This window comes from Vicugna pacos, chromosome 7 (assembly GCF_048564905.1).
Source record: "Vicugna pacos chromosome 7, VicPac4, whole genome shotgun sequence".
Lineage (NCBI taxonomy): Eukaryota > Metazoa > Chordata > Mammalia > Artiodactyla > Camelidae > Vicugna > Vicugna pacos.
In genome coordinates, this window is record NC_132993.1 from 10,684,032 (window position 1) to 10,700,699 (window position 16,668).

The 16,668-nt window shown below is 46.2% G+C and overlaps 1 protein-coding gene across 6 annotated transcripts in view; it reads left to right on the forward strand.

The window, feature by feature from the left end:
- TRPV5 (transient receptor potential cation channel subfamily V member 5) overlaps positions 1-15,707 on the forward strand; it is a 34,365-nt gene extending 18,658 nt beyond the window's left edge. For 4 of the 6 annotated variants that reach the window (XM_072964304.1, XM_072964307.1, XM_072964306.1 and 1 more), the window contains 7 exons: positions 4,799-4,885; positions 4,982-5,058; positions 5,306-5,471; positions 5,669-5,735; positions 7,485-7,753; positions 10,585-10,691; positions 11,438-12,297. In XM_072964304.1, coding sequence (XP_072820405.1) covers positions 4,799-4,885; positions 4,982-5,058; positions 5,306-5,471; positions 5,669-5,735; positions 7,485-7,753; positions 10,585-10,691; positions 11,438-11,738 — 1,074 coding nt within the window. In that variant the 3' untranslated portion in view covers positions 11,739-12,297. Of the gene's footprint in view, positions 1-4,798; positions 4,886-4,981; positions 5,059-5,305; positions 5,472-5,668; positions 5,736-7,484; positions 7,754-10,584; positions 10,692-11,437; positions 12,298-15,590 lie in introns of those variants that run through there. The other 2 variants (XM_072964308.1, XM_072964309.1) reach the window with 2 other exon arrangements.
- The last annotated feature ends 961 nt before the right edge of the window (positions 15,708-16,668 follow it).

Here is a 16,668-nt window from a genome sequence, read left to right on the forward strand (position 1 = left end):
CCCTTTTGTTAGCTCCGCACTGCTTCCATCTCTGTTCATGAATTAGAGTTAGACATTATCTGTCGAATTGCTGTTATAATGAGGATTTGGAGAATACCCATCACTCCTATCTCTCCCTCATTTTTATTCTGAAAATACTGTGGAACTAGGAAAAGTCTTAAACAGAGAAGCCATGGGAGGATATTTGCCTTTGAGAAAGATCTTAGGAGTAGGGTGAATGGGGGGGGGCAGGGTAGAGTAGGTGGGAGGCGCCATGGGTGTGCATTAAGGCAGCGGTACTGTGGATTGAGGGCACAGGGAGCATTCGGGAGAGCTGGAAGGCTGAAAGAGCAGGACTGTGAGATTGAGGACCTCTGTTAATTCACTTTGCTAAACATTCTCTTCATCCCCAAACCTTCTCACTGTTAATTCACTTTGCTAAACATCCCCTTCATCCCAAAAGCTTCTCATAAGAACCACAAATCTAGAAAGCTGTGGATTGGCCCCTCAATAAAGATAGGAGATCTTTTTTTTTATAACTCAAGAGAAAATTATTTATTTTATTTTATTGAAGTATAGTCAGTTTACAATGTTGTGTCAATTTTTGGCGTACAGCACCCGAGAGAATAAAATCCTAAACGTTTCAAAGAAAAACTCATTACCACTTAGAGTTTTGGATTTAATCCTAGAGGTGCAAGAGCGGTCGATTAAGGAGGGATTCCCATTATCACTTCAACAGACATCAAAGAGTCATTTGTTAAAATTTAATGTCCCTGTCCATTTTTAAAACACTAGAATCTTTCTCCACTTCAAAAAGAGTATCTATTCCAAACCAAGAGCCAATATTACACGTCATTGGGGAACACTGGAATTCCCCTTGCAATCAAAAGAAAAGAAAAATGTTTTAAAAGCCCACTAGCCATTGTTTTTTCAGCTTTATTGAGGTGCGGTTGACAAATGGAAGTGTTAAGATATTTAAAGTGATCATCGCAGTGACTTGTTACACTGTGAAAGGATTCCTCACATCTAGCTAATTAACATAGTCATCACCTCATTATTTATCTTTTTTGGTTGTTGTTGAGAAAAATTAAATTCTACTCTCTTAGCCAAATTCAATTGTATAATACAGTGTAATTAACTAGAGTCACCATGTTTTACCATGAGCTCCTCAGACCTTATTCATCTCGTAGCTGAAAGTCTCTACTCTCTTAGCAATCTCTCATTTCGTCCACACCCTCAGCCCCTGGCAACCACTTTTTGACTCTCTGTTTCTAGAAATTTGACTTTTTTTTTTGATACCTCGCGTAAGGGACACCATGCAGTATGTGTCTTAATCTGTCGGGCTTATTTCACTTAGCATAATGCCCTCAGTGTCCATCCATAAAGTCACGAATGACAGGATTTCCTTTTTTCTCACGGCTGAATAATAGTCCATTGTATAAATATATATCACATCTTCTTTATGCATTACCCACTGATGGGCACCTAGGTTATTCCCATGTCTTTGCTACTCTGAATAATGCTGCAGTTAACACGGGAGTGCAAATATCTCTTCCAGATTCTGTTTTCATTTCCTTTGGATAAATACCTAGAATTGAAATTGCTCGTCCTTGTGGTAGTTCCGTTTTTAATTTTCTGAGGAAGCTCTGTTCTGTTTTCTGTAATGGCTGCACCAGTTTACATTCCCACCAACAGGGCACAATGATGCCCTTTCCTCTGCGTCCTTGTCAACAGTTACTTCTTGCCTTTTTGATAACAGCCATCCTAACAGGTCTGAGGTGGTATCTCATTGTGGTTTTGATTTGCATTTCCCTGATGGTTAGTGACGCTGAGTACCTTTGTTACGGAAATGACAGGACAGCCAAGAAACAAGCACCACTCAGAGGGTTGGAGTACTCAGATTTATTATGCCGGGCTCAGAGGGGCTTCTCTCTGAAGCTCTGAGCACCTCCAAGACGTGCGCGTGAGATTTTATAGGGTTAATTACAAGCTTGGGGTGTTCGGCCAATAGGCATGAAACAGCTTTAGCAGCATCGTTATTACCAAAAGTAGAGGCAGGGAGGCAGCAAACCAACATTTCAAGGCCAGATATGTCTCTTTGAAAATCCAGCTGGCTAGCAAAAAACATGAACAGGGAATCAGCAAACTGACTCTTATTAACTTAGCTTTACGAGTTAGCCCAGCAGAACTCAGATCAGTAATCCGACATTTGTTACACTTAGATTTGTGAGTTATCTTGTTAGCCCAGCCCGGCTTTTCCTTCTCACCTTTCCTGTACCAGTCAGCCATTTGTAAATCTTCTTTGGAAAAATGTCTATTAAGGTCCACTGCCCATTTTTAATCACATTTTGTTTGTCTGTTTTTGCTATTGAGTTGTATGAACTACCATTACTTTTATTGTAACTTTCACAGATGTATATTACCTTTTATTTTCCAGAGAGGGCAGTTAAAAAAAAAAAGCAATCAAAAGCCCTGCGGAAGGGTCTGTGTGGTGGTCTTGGACAGCAGAAAGGAAGGGGGCTTGCGGGAGACTGTGGCACCCTGCAGCCTGCTTTACAAAAGGGGACCTTTGAGGACAGAGTGGTGCAGGCAGCTACTTTAGGGTAATGGGATCCCAGCTGGAGCAGAGGCAAAACGCTTGGGGTCTCTGGACACCTCTGTTATTCACTGTAAACTTGAATAGGGAAACTCCTACTTATAAAGAGTCTGTTGAACAAAAAAGGGGTGGTAGTGAGGGGCAACCCCAGAAGGAGACTGTGGTAACCAAAACCGTCCCCAACATTCTCCATTAGATGAAAAGGAGTGTCACCTTTTCATCTCCCGAGGGAAGAGCTGGTGCCACACTCCCGCTGTCCTCTAGGGGCGCTCTGATCCCCACAACTCTCCAGACTAAATTACACAGTCCTTTTCTTCTTAGTTGAGCCAAAGAAAGGTTGGCGGCAGTTTTCCAGACAAACTCAATCAAGGTACAAAGTTTGAAAAGAAATTCAAAAATTTTGTACATATACGGCACAGATACTGTTATTTTATTTCTGTGTTTAATGTTACTTTGTTTCCACAGTTAACGCACTTACTATTTATCCCACGGCTTACTACGTGATTCTCAAAAAGACTTGGCCTATTTGATAGGGGCTATGGGAACAGTAAGATAAAGAACAAGACCTGTGAACTGAATTTTAGGGCAGAGAAGAGGGCATTCAAAGATAGCTGTGGGAGCTGGTGATTAAACAAACTCTGAGCTTCCTTGGAAGCAAGGCAAAAAGGGAAATGTCCCACTATAGGCTGAAGTAAAATTTGCCAGTTTCTCAAGAGAGGTAAATGTCAGAGCAGTTTACAGAACATCAGTTCTTTAAACAACAATAAAGGATCTAGAGTCTCGTGGCAGTTTGCTAGACCACGTGGTCCACTAGGCACGTAGTGATAGATCCCATATGATTTACCTGAAACATTTCCACCGTCTGTTCATAAGTCTGGTCCTACTTTTCCCTAAAGGCTGTGTCCTTGGATGCTTCAGAGCTGATGCACACGCTCTGAGCGGCCACAGGGCTCTCAGTGGGCACCTTCTTTATACCATAGATCACCTTCTACTGCATCGTGTCTCTTCCTATTTGAAAAGCTATGCCTCTCACTGGACCAGCAAGGACATGGCTGAGGTAGCCTGCGGAGGGATGCTTAGAGCTTCTAGTTCATCAACAGAGCAGAGATGGTTAACGTTTCTCATACCCAGTGTGGGATCACGCCCTCCCCAGCTGAGATCATCCCCAGGGACCCTCAACCCCTGTCTTGGGTGCACAATTCAGAGATGTGACGGTGGAGAACAGAGTTCCCCAAAAGTGTGAAGGATACTCGAGTGTGTTGGAATTATTTGTATAATTTAAAGGAGAATTATGTCATCTATATGGAAGAGGGTCCATAGTTTATGGTGTTCTCAGATGGGCTCATAACTCCAAAAAATTAAGGAGCCTTATTGTAGAATTGTATCGCTACATCTGGGTAATGTTGCAGGCCTTTGACTGTGAAGTAAAGTGTGCAGAGGGAGGATGGTTTTTATTCTGTCTTGACCTTAGGACTATACCTTCTACACCTGCCATTTAGGATAAGGTAGAGCCGTTCCTCAGAACTGAAATCCATATAGTGTCTCTAGCCCTTTTCTGTATTGCCAAATCATAATAAAACCACAGTGGATATCTCTGTAGCGTTCTACCGTCATACAGTATATCCAGATACGTTATCTAACATTCACGATAACCCTAGGAGAGAAGGGTTATAGTCTCTGATTTACAGATGAGAAACCTCAAGCTCAGGGAGTTTCAGTGACTGATTCAAGGTTTCACTAGAGCTAGTAGGTGCTGGGTCCATGTTGGAACCTGAATTCTGTGATATGTTTATATTCCTTCTGTCGGAAACCATGATGAGATTGGAAAAGCTGGACTTTCAGCATAGCTGAAACCAGCCCAAGCTACTATTGCCTCTTCCTGTTGGTTTAGCCTTCTTAACTTGATGCTCTGAAATGTGACCTCAGCCCCTTGCTATACACACCATAAATTACTGCTCATAACATGTATATAAAAGGTGACTTGCCAGGTGGTAACTCAAGTTATTAGCATGTGCAGCCTCCATATAGTCAGCCTTGGATTCATAGACTAATTCCTGGTCCCACGTTTAGCCATGATGGCAAATACAGTGCAGGGTGGTGGTGACGGGAAGGGGAGCTCGTCTTCATCCTGGACAGACGTTAGCTGCTTTAGGCCACTTTCTCAAAAGGATTTGACTCTCAGTCCATCAGAAAGCACTTCTTATCTTGAATTTTTCTCCACAGGAGGCCTACGTGACTCAGCAGGATAAAATCCGGCTGGTGGGGGAGCTGATGACTGTCTTTGGGGCTGTGGTCATCCTGTTACTGGAGGTGAGATGCAGCTGGGGCCCAGCCGAGGCTGCCCCCCGCCGAGGCCTCGGGCTGCACGGTGGGCCACATCGCCTTTCTGTTTCCTGCCTTTCCCAGATCCCAGACATCTTCAGGGTTGGTTTCTCTCGCTATTTCAGACAGACTGTCCTCGGGGGGCCTTTCCACGTCATCACGTGAGTGTCCTTCCTTCCGGCCCCCTGCCCTCCCTTGCCAGAAGTGTTCTGGGTCTCCCAGTCACACGCTGGGACCCTCACCTCCTGGGAGTTTTCTCCAGTGGGTTTGGATATGTGACTGATCACACGTTTAGGTGTAAAGACTGAGCCTGAGCGTGCAGGACCCACGAGAGTCAGCGCTGTGCTGGGGGGGACCTAGAATATCTCCAGCCCTCCTCTCACTCCCCGCTCCCTGCTCTCCCCCTAGCATCACCTACGCCTCCCTGGTGCTGGTGACCATGGTGATGCGGCTCACCAGCACCAGCGGGGAGGTGGTGCCCATGTCCTTCGCGCTGGTGCTGGGCTGGTGCAGTGTCATGTACTTTGCCCGAGGATTCCAGATGCTGGGCCCCTTCACCATCATGATCCAGAAGGTCAGTGCTGCTGTCTCCTTTGGCTTCAGACCTTGGACCTTCCCAGACCCAGGGAGGGAGTGGGAGCAAAGAGGAAGACGCTGCTCAGAGTGGAGCTGGTGGAACTATGGTGGCTTCCCGATCATCAGCAGTAGTGGCTGAGAGTCAGGTGGAGAAAGGACCAGCCCTACCGTCCCTCCCCTCTCTGTTTTCCGTAGATGATTTTTGGAGACCTGCTGCGTTTCTGCTGGCTGATGGCTGTGGTTATTCTGGGATTCGCCTCAGGTAAGAGCACCGCTCTCTCCTCTACCAGATCTTGGGATCCAGTTTTCCAGAAAGTTTTCTCTCATTCTTGCTCTCAGTTCTCATTTCCCATTTGCACTCGCTTTTGCTTTTCTTTCCCCCCCTGGTGGAAAGTGAATGGAAAAGCACGCTCACACCCATAGAAAGAGGCTCACTCAGAAGGCAGAGCCACGTGTTCTGAATTTCTGGGCCAATAACATTCATGTTGACTAACGGCCCTCCAAGATCATTAAAGGAGAGATAGAAAAAGGGCTTTGGAGGGAGAAGGACATTAAACAGGAAAGACTGGCCAGTCGCGAAAAGCGGTGCAGGCAAACAGACAGACCAGTATTTCACTTCTCTGTGTTTACACTTCAGAAGAAGAAACAGAAAACATTCAACAATACATGTAGTGCCTTTTTTCCCCCCTATGTGTGGTCAAAGTTGAAAGAAAAGGAAAGAATCTGAAAAAGAAGGTACAGAAAAAGGGGTTGGGGAGTTTAAAGAATGAGAGAGGAAAATACAGAAGTCATGAGAGAGCCTGGGAGAAGAGAGGCCAGCACGCCCAGGGCGCGTGGGGAGAGGGCCAGAGAGAGGAGACAGGGAACAGCAAGAACAGAGGAGACGGAGACAGAGCCGGGGGCGTGCCAGCAGCAGTGACGCGCGGAAGAAAGTTCTCAGGAAAAGACGAAAAGAGAAAGAGCAAAAGGTGGCAACTCTAAGCCAGTCCTCCGTGTCTGCAGCTGAACATCCATAAGACAAGTGGATGTCCCTGACGATACGTGAAGACCCCCAACCCTAAAAGACCATGGCTTCTAGCACTGAGAACACCATTCCTGTCCTAGGCAGTCCCCTGTTTAACGGGAGTTCCTACGAAGCAGTAGACTGAAAAAATACACCATGATCTGCACCATGATCTGAATGGGGTAAAACTGTAGTAGGCTGCCTGTTTGGAGTGTTCCTCATGCACCCTTCCTCCCCACCCCCTCCTCCACCTGCACCTACGCATACATAAGCTGAGGGAATGGTAACAGAGTCGTTCTCTGCAGGGCTCCTAAACTCTCCTTTGTTGTTGCAGAGCAATGCTTTGTCATAGAGTCTCGTTCTGCTCTTGGGTTCACCTAATTTTACATTTCCATTCCCCATACAGAGAGGCATCTTTTAGAGGTTCTAATGCTGTCTTCAGTTTCCAGGATGCCCCTTGCCATGCAGTAGGCTACACATGGCACAGGGAAAACGATTTCATGATGGTCCATGCTCACCCAGGAAATCTCAGAGTGATGGATGGTTATCTAGAGGCCACTGAGATTTTTTTTTAAAGGTGCTTTTTCTTTTAGCCCTTTCATTTGCTCAGTTCTTTAACGCTGTTGGAGATTCCATGCATTCTTATTAGAACTGCCTTTTAAACATTTGGTTTTCTAAAATGTAAAAACCGGTTAGGTGACATATATATATATTTATACTGCATTTTATATATATTTATATATAATTTTTTGCTAAATTCTGAGTAGTACTATTACCCAGAGAAATGAATTTGGTCGTAGGACTTCTCAGGGTTAGCCAGGTCTACAGGCAGAATGTGACTTTTATGTATAATTCACAGATGTACATTCACGTGTGTGTGCATGTGTGTGCACGTGTGGAAACGTATGGAGATGTATACTGGAGGTAGAATGAATGCAGACCAGGCCCATACTTACTGTGATAACTCCCTGTTTCCTGATCTCCATGCCCTCTTCCTGGGCGGGGCAGCGTTCTTTATCATCTTCCAGACAGAGGACCCATCCCGTCTGGGCCAGTTCTATGACTACCCCACGGCGCTGTTCAGCACCTTTGAGCTTTTCCTCACCATCATCGATGGCCCCGCCAACTATGATGTGAACTTGCCCTTCATGTTTAGCATTGTCTACTTTGCCTTCGCCATCATCGCCACGCTGCTCATGCTCAACCTGTTCATCGCCATGATGGGCGACACACACTGGCGGGTGGCCCATGAACAGGATGAGCTCTGGAGGGCCCAGGTGAGTTTATTAGTGTTTGTCTTACTAAGGGGCAGGGGATGGAGAGAAAAGTCCGAGTGGAATGTGTTATGATAGATGACTGTTAGGAGAGTCACGGAACACCCCGGCAGGGCTGACACCTCAACAGAGTTACCTTTGGACAGGTGGAGGGGACAGAAGAGGGTAGAATGGTAGGATGGATTAGATCAACACCCCAGCTCCTGGGTGTTGGTCATGGGGGAAAGGGTAGATTCCGAAGTCAGCCTTGAATCTAGTGGGAACTAGAAACTACCTTGTTCTTATATATTCTAGTTTTTAGTTTGGACCTTATCTTCTATTTGCTTCTATAACTCCCTATGTCTCTGTGACCTTTTCTTTATATCATCATAGTCTAATGGCATTTTAGACTTGAAAGTGCCTCTAGTGGTCCTCTAGAGGCGTTTCTGCCAAATATATACTCATTGACTGGTCAGAGGGTCATTCAGTATCGTCTTTCGTGTTGATTAGGACCTTACTATGGTGTGGATTTGGGTAGAGGCTGGGAGGAGCGAGCTTCTTCACATTTCAAAGGTTTTGTTGTTAGAAAAAGCTCATATTGCATTGGGCTGAAAACCATCTTTCTGTAATTCCATTCTTTGGCCCCAGCTTTTTCTCGTATAATGCAGAACACACTCTTCCAAATGAGTACCGTTCAGATTTTTGAAGACAGCCATCATTCACCCCCTCAGACTTTTCATTCATTACCAATAACTATTTAGTCTGCTCTGCTGGGAAATGTCTAGGAACTGGGGACACAAGCATGAACACACCGATGTAGTCTGTACCCTCATGGAGCTTACGCTCTGGCTGGGAAGACAGACAGTAAACAAATGACTTCACAGAAAGCTGTACAGTGGTAACAAGTGTGTCACAGAGAAGTAGAAGATGCTAAGAACAGGAGGCAACAGAGGAATTTGACTGGAAAGTTAGAACTTGCTTTCTTGATGGAGTGCATTTAAGGTGGACCCTTAAACGTGGGTAAGAATTAGTTAAGAAGAACAAGGGGAAGAGATGAATGTTAGGATTTGTATCAGTCAGGACTTTTGGCTACAGGGACAGAAAACTAAACACCAAGAGACTTAAAAAAAAAAAAAAAGACAGAAGGAGGAGCGTGTGTTGATCCTCACAACTGGAAATTTAAGGAATTAAACTAGCTTTAGGCATGTCTGGCCAGAGCCTGGATCTCTGTTTCACATGTTACATCAGTTTCTCTGCTCTCTCTTCTGTTCTGACGTTTCTAAGTCTGTCTCTTGCATCACATTGGTGAGCTAGCTTACAGAAGCTCTAAACTCCCAAAGGAATGAGCAGGTGCCCTGGGTTCCAAATTCCTAGGGCCTCATTCTTACTGTATTCTGTGTGCCTTCTGATGCTGTGGATTTATAGCCTTTAAAAGAGCATCGCCCCTGCCTCCTGAACCCGTCTCATGGCAATAAGTTTGATGATAGGCACATCCTAAGGTTAGGGTCAAGGATCGAAGAATGGTGGTGGTGGTGGTGGTGATGGTGGTGGAGTCTGGGAGAGAATAGACTGATTAACTAGGACTGTGTGAAGTCCAGTCTCCTCTAACTGATGGATTGAGAGTGGAGCAGGAGTGATTCTCTAAATGAAAGGTGAGCTCTGTTACCAGAAGAAGGTGAGTGTGCTGAATGGTGATGTGGGGAGGAACAATATATGTCCTCTTCAAGAGAAAGAGCTCTCCAGGGAAAGGGGACAGAAGGACTGAAAGTCCTGAGGTGGGAGGGAACTCGGTGCAGCTAAGAAACTGAGAGAGACAGGAGCAGAAGAAGACAGAGTGGAGAACTGAGCTATATTAAGGATTCCTAGTTCCTGCACTTAATCAAAATTCCTGGACCCAGTCCATCCTGACTGACCCCTTTGTTCATAGCTGATCATGGGCTTTTTGATGCTAGAACGATCCTGATCTGATTGGAGGAATGCAGTATAAAGAGGAGTCGTGCTTTACCTTGCTTTGGACACTGTGCTATCAATAGCACCTAAAATTGAGTCAGTTCTTTTAGCAAATAGGCAGTTGGCCCTTTTAGGCTTATGATCAACTAGAACCCCGACTGCTTTGTTACATGACTTATTTAGCTAAGCTCCCGTACCATTTTTCCTGTACTCACACAGATATTTTTGTCTTATACGTAAATGTAGAGCCTTATTTTTGGTTTACTTAAACTTCATGTTAGTGGTTCTTTAACCAGCGTTCCAGTCTGGCGAGATCATTTTTATGTTGCTTTGTCATCTTGCGTATTACGTCTTTCTCCCAGTTTTGTCGCAAGCATGTTTGATAAGCTTGTCTTCTGTGTTTCATCTAAGTTAATTAATGACGCCTGGGCAAAGGACAGAACACGTGCCACTAGAGTTTTCCCTGCCAAGTTTGGAGTCATTAACCTGCGCTTTTCCTTCTTAAGATACCAGCCTTTCATTTGCTGCTGATTCCCTGAACACCAGCAGCAGTATTTCAGCCCTGAGATCACAGAGATTCTGTTTAATCATTCTATTTATGCCTATGGCTTTCCTATGAAAAAAGAAATGAGATTAGTTTGGCATAACTCATTTTCCATGAATCTAAATAGTAATGTAGGGGCCACTGTTTTGTTCAAAATACTAATAGAAGTCTCTCCTTTTATGGTGAATGATGCATAAGTCAGGTAGCACAGGCTGGGGGAGGGGTAAGTGGCTGTCATCTCCACTGACCTGCGGTGTCCTCACCCACTGCTTCCTCTTGTTTCTCTCTGTCAGTAGCCTCCAGGTTCTCTGAACCTCATGGCTCTTTCTGAGTTCTTCCTCCCTCTCTCGCCTCCTCCTAGGTTGTGGCCACCACGGTGATGCTGGAGAGGAAGATGCCTCGCACCCTGTGGCCTCGCTCTGGCATCTGTGGGTACAAGTACGGGCTGGGAGACCGCTGGTTCCTGCGGTGAGTGACAGTGAGATGTGCGGACTGTCAGCCTATGTGAGGCCGTGGGAGCAAGGGTGACCATTTGTGCATTTAATACCCTCCTCTTCATTCTTGAGATCCCAAATTGGACCCAAAGGAGATGTCATCACTCTATAAAGGGAGACCTCGGGAGCCTGTTTGGGGGAGGGGGTGGAGCGGAAGTAGGGGGTGCAAAGAATGCCGATAGCTGATGCCAGGCTGTGAGTTCACAGGGCAGTAGGGTGTGGGCGATACGAAGATGTGTCTGTGCCCAAATGTGCACATGGGTTCCCAGCTTGGTCTAGTCTTGTTTCCACCTGACTCCCACTTCCAGTATATTCTTGCCTTGAAGCTAACCTGCTCCTTCACACTCTACCTTCAGCTCCTCCTGACCTGGCTCACTTTTCCTCAACTGCATCTCATCATCCTTGTGACACACTCTTCTATTACTTGGCTCTGTTTTCTTTCATACTCACCCATGTTCCCCGCACCATCACGCCCACACACAAGCCTTACTACCCTCCAAATGCTGAATGCACAGCCTCTTTAGTTTCTATTCCAGTTTATCCTCATCTCACTCCACTTCCCTTAATTTGATCCTGGACACTCTTCCTGCTTCAGCTCTGCTAACTTCCCCCCTTTTCCTCTCGACCCAGTTTCCTACACGGGCCCCATTCACTTCTGCTTCTCCTCATGGCCCATCTCTCCCCACCTCAGCTGAGCCCTCTCCCCTTTCCCCTTCTCAGAGTTGAGACCAATCAAGATCAGAATGCGTTTCGAGTGCGTCGGTATGTGGAAGCTTTCAAGGGCTCAGACAAGGAGGAAGGACAAGAGAGTCTTTCTGAGAAGCAGCCCTCAGTGGTTGAAAGTGGGATTCTAGCCAGAGCCTCCCTGGCTCTCCCAACTCCTTCCCTGTCCCGGACCACGTCTCGAAGCAGCAGCAGTCACCGGGGCTGGGAGATCCTTCGTCGCAATACCCTGGGACACTTGAATCTCGGGCTGGACCTTGGGGAGGGGGATGGAGAGGAGAATGTCTACCATCTGTGACTGGGACCCCTGTTACTCTTGTCCCGCCTCCAGGTAGTTCTGGGTGGGGGCAGAGAGGGAGACATCGCCTGTGCAAGTATCTGACTTCCGTGCTTGTTAATCGTGGGAGGGGTGGACAGAGTAAGTCTTAAAGGTCGTGTCTTCCCTTCACATCAGCATATCTGGGGATGAGCAAAGGACCCCACACATCTTCTGGCTTCTTGGAAGTTCCACATCTTGGGAAAGAAGGTACCTTTTTGAGCAAAGTTAGATTTGGCAACTAAGGACACAAGGTAGGGGTGCTAGACCCCTGACCGGGCTCTCTCCATTTCTGCCCCACGTGGCGCTAGCTCCTCAGCTGTGGCGCCTCCCTGGTTGCACAGGGCTTATAATGTGGGAGGAGCCAGGCACGGCATTGAGCGTTTCACCTTCTCCTGCGCCCCGTACGACTCTTTCTCCTAACAACCAAGCCCCAACTAGAAAATTGCAAAAAAAAAAAAAGGTTCTTTATCCTTCATTTAAAAAAAAGTGTACTGTATAATAAGATACGCATAATATAAAATTTACCATTTTAACTCTTTTTAGGTGTACCATTCAGTGGCATTAAGTACAGTCACATTGTTGGGTATCCATCACCACTATTCATCTATGGAATTTTTTCGACTGAAACTCTTGTATCCATTAACTATTAACCTCCATTACCCCCTCTCCAAAGCCCCTGATAAGCAGTATTCTGCTTTCTGCCTATGACTTTGATGGCATTAGGTGCCTCATGTAAGTGGAATCGTACAATATTAGTCCTACTGTGCCTGGCTCGTTTGACTTAGCGTCATGCTTTCAAGATTCATCCTTGCAGAACATGAGCCAGAACTGCATTTCTTTTAGAGGTCGAATAATATTTTATTGTATGTACCTACCACATTGTGTTTATCCGTTGATCTACTGATGGACATTTGAGCTGTTTTTACCTTTGGCTGTCGTGAGGAATACTGCTATGCCCATTGGTACCCAACGACCCGTTCCTGCTATTAATTCCTTTGGGCCTGTAATTAGAAGTGGAATGGCTTAATCTTATGGCGATTTGATGTTTAATTTTTTGAGGAACTGACATACTCTTTTCCACAGCAGCTGTACTGTTTTACATTTCGTCAAGCAATGCACAGGCTTCCAATTTCTCCACAATCTCACCAACCCTAGTTATTCTGTTTTTTTGTTTTTTGTTTTTTTGATAATAGCCAATCTGATGGTTACGCAGTGGTATGTGATTGTGGTTTTGATTTGCATTTCCCCAGTGACCAACAATATTGAACGTCTTTTCTCAGGCCTATTGGCCACTTGTATATCCTTTTTCTTGGAGAAATGTCTCTTCAAATCCTTTGCCCAGTTTTTGATTTGTTTGGGTTTTGGTTTTTTTTTTTTTTTTTTTTTTTGGTGGAGGGAGCTGTTATTTTTTGAGTTGTCTTATCCCGGCTTTTTGAGACTCGGAGTCTGAAGTGTTTGCATCTCATTTGCATCCTGGTGTGAATTTTAAATATGTGTAGTAAATTATTTCCTTCCTATGCTTGGATGGCACCATCATTTATTTCATGGGACTGTTCCTGACCTGTCCCTCAAGTTGCCCGTTAGCAGCAGCTAATTATCCACAAGTCTGGAGGTAGCAAACTCTTGGCTGCGTCTCCTGCCACAGCCATCCTCCACCCCCATCTCCCTTTGCCCTTGTGCTGGGCTGTGGGGGGTACAGCAACAACACAGCATGGGCCATCCCTTTCTAGGAAGGAAATTGGGAAACTAGGTGTCCAGGGCACCCATTACAGCCCCACCCTGGTCTCCAGTGCTAACATCACCCCCACCAAAAAGCCGTAACAACTTCTAACAGGACTGTGGTCTGGAATAGCAAAAAAGGTAAGTGATCTGTGAGACCGCAGGCAGGTTCATCCAGATACTCACTCAATGCCCAGATGAGCTTGGAGCGCGGAGCGGTCACACAGTTGTGCATGCACACGCTCACACGCACACCGGAACACAAGTGGTATGGTTCCTAAACGTGCTCAGTTGGGGTGATTCCCCTGATTTTCCTTCCCAGCGGAAGCGCCCCCTCTCCTGTGTAAAGCCCTACTCCCATCCGTGTTCCAGATGCGGTTCCCCTTCTGTCTTCAGGCAGCTGTGTTCATCCCTCTGCCCCCTGACTCTTCTCATTCTTGTATCTTCAGCCTCCCTCTCCCCACTGGCGATACCAGTCAGCACATGACCTGGCTCTGCTCTTTCCCATCTTCAGAGACATTGTAATCGCCCTCTCTCAACTCCCATTTCTCCTTTCACCTCCTGCCCTGTCTTTTTACTCCATCCTGAGGGCCAGACTTCTTAAATGAAGATTCCATTGTCTACTGACACTGAGTCCTCACCCCACTGTGATCTGACCTGGCCTCTCCACACTGCTGATAGCATTCTCAGCAAGGTGACCTACCTGTCCCTAAGCCCACTGAACGGTTGAGTCTTGCGCAAACTCTCTGTAGCGTTCAGATGTTCGTCAACCACTCACCACTTCTCAGCCTGTCTGGTGCCACCCCCGCCACCACTCCATTTCATTTCTACCAACTCCTTCAATATTTTTGGTCCACAAAGCTCTCTGTTTCCCTCACCACCTGGGAAGTTCTGGCTCCCATCCATAGATGGTATTGACACACATTAAGATTCCTGATCCTTTATCTTCACTTTAGATCTGTCTCCTGAGCTCTAGGCACCAGCAGCTTGGATGCCTATCTGTTGGACAGCTCTAGCAGGATATTTCACAGGCACCTCAAACTCAACATGTCCCAAACTGAACAGCTTTTTTTCCTCACCAAACCTGCTCCTCCACCAGCATGTCCAACCAAATAAGCAGACAAAATTGCCTAAGCCAGACTCCTAGGCGGCGTCCTCAACACACCTGGCTCAACTCTCATACCCAGTAAATCTCAAGTCCTACGGATTCTAGTCCCTAAAACATCTCCTTTGAAAAAGAATTGCTTTTGATTAGGTAGCATCCCATGGCACAAAACTCAAAAGAGCACATAAGAGACACAGAGGAAGAAAACAGCCTTCCGACCTCTGTTCCATCCCCTCGGGGATTCTCCCCGGAGAATTTTCTTCATTAAATAAAAGTGTGCTATTTAGCCTTCCAAAAATGCTCTGTGCATATCTGAGCATACGTGTGTGTTTATTCCTCTAGAAATACGTATGATCGTACAATATATTAGAAATACATCTTGCCTTTTTTTTCACTTGTTTGGAAGACTGTTTCACTTGTCTCTACCTCTCCCAACCCTATTGCTCTTCTTCCAAAATGAGCCACTGTCATCTGCCACCTGCATTCCAGGAGTGGGTTCCTACCTGCTCTCTCTGCACGCAATCTTGGTTTTCTCCAATCTATAGTCCACACTATATCCCAACTGATCTTTGTAAGATACAGCTCCTGCCTCGACCTGTGATCTTCTGGAAGCCCTTCCATGAGCTGACGGCTGGCAACCTCTCCAGCTTCCTCACACCTGTCTCCTCTGGTCCTCTGTTTCCCCAGGATGAAGCAGTATTAGTTCTGCTATGTCCTCCTTCTTTTTGACCTTCACAATTTCTGGACCTTTCTACTTCTCTTTCTACTTTCCTTTCTGCCCAACCTCCCTTCCATCTTTGTAACTTCTCTTCACCCTGTTGGTCTCAGTTTAACAACCGTATATTGTGTTTTTGTGTCTTTGTGTGTGTCGGCTGGGGGAGGTCCCTGACCCATAGGCTAGGTTAGAGCCTGCCTGTTCTGTTTGTAAGCCACCTATACTTTCTTTTTTGTTATACACCCTGCACTTTATTGTACTTAATTGTTTAAATGTCTGTTTTCCCTAACAGACCGTAACCCCCACAAAGGAGAAGGTGATGGCCATCTTATTCACCATTGTGTTCTCAGTGCTTGGCATAATTCCTGGTACAATGTAGTGTGTAATAAATATTCATTAACCAAATCTATGAATGACTGACCTGTTTTTCTTCTAAGTTTCCCCCCTAGATATATTTCACATTTTCTTTCACCTGTCAAAGATGGTTAAAAGAAAAAACCCTACCTTTGTTTGAGGTTGTAATAATTAAAGATGAGAACATACTAGGTGTGGAAACACTTTGGAAGGGATGAAAAACAATACAAATATGAGTCATCCTCGGGAAATTTTCTCAGCTTGTAAGTATTTTTGTGTGTTTGAGAGACAGAGAAAGAGAGAGAGAGAGTGAGTAGGGGGAAGGAGTGTGAATTATGATGAAGAAGGAGGGAAAAAGGAAAGGACCCCAGCAGCAGAGCTCTGGGGCAGAGCTCGTGGAACCGACCGGCACATGGCGCCCGGTAGCAGGAGCACTCAAGGCGATCCACGGGAGCCTACATCTGCCCGCAAGAGCCCAAGTGGCAAATGAAAAGAAAGATACTCAGGCGTTGCTGTCGACAGAGGTGGTAAGTGGCCCGGGTGCTGAAGGGTTAGCGCAGCTGGCAGATGCTCTCCTGGCAGGCTCATTCATGGGGCTGCAGGGACAGGGACAGGGGAGCAGGGCAAAAGAATACTGCTGTTCGTAGGTCAGGAATTCTTTAGGTCCCCCCTTAGGCTTACCGTTCTCCCCTCCCATTCCCGCCTTCCCGGGGTTCTCCAGAATAGGCAAGCAGAGCAGTCTGGCTTCCATGTGCCCCACCGGCCAGAGGCAAGGAGGCAATGGGAGGAGGGTCTGTTCTCACAGGTGCCTCTGGACTTGAAAAATGTGTCACCTCCCGGCTGCTGGCAAAGTATTTTATGGAAAAGTTTCTGGGTTCTGGGGAGAACGGTGGTGCAGCCCCTGAGCGGGTGCTCTGCCTGCAGCCACCGTGGGAAGGGGGGCAGGGGCCAGCATGCCCCACTGACGCTGGCAGCAGAAATCCCAGCTGAGGTCTGGGGTGTGACGCTGAGGGAGG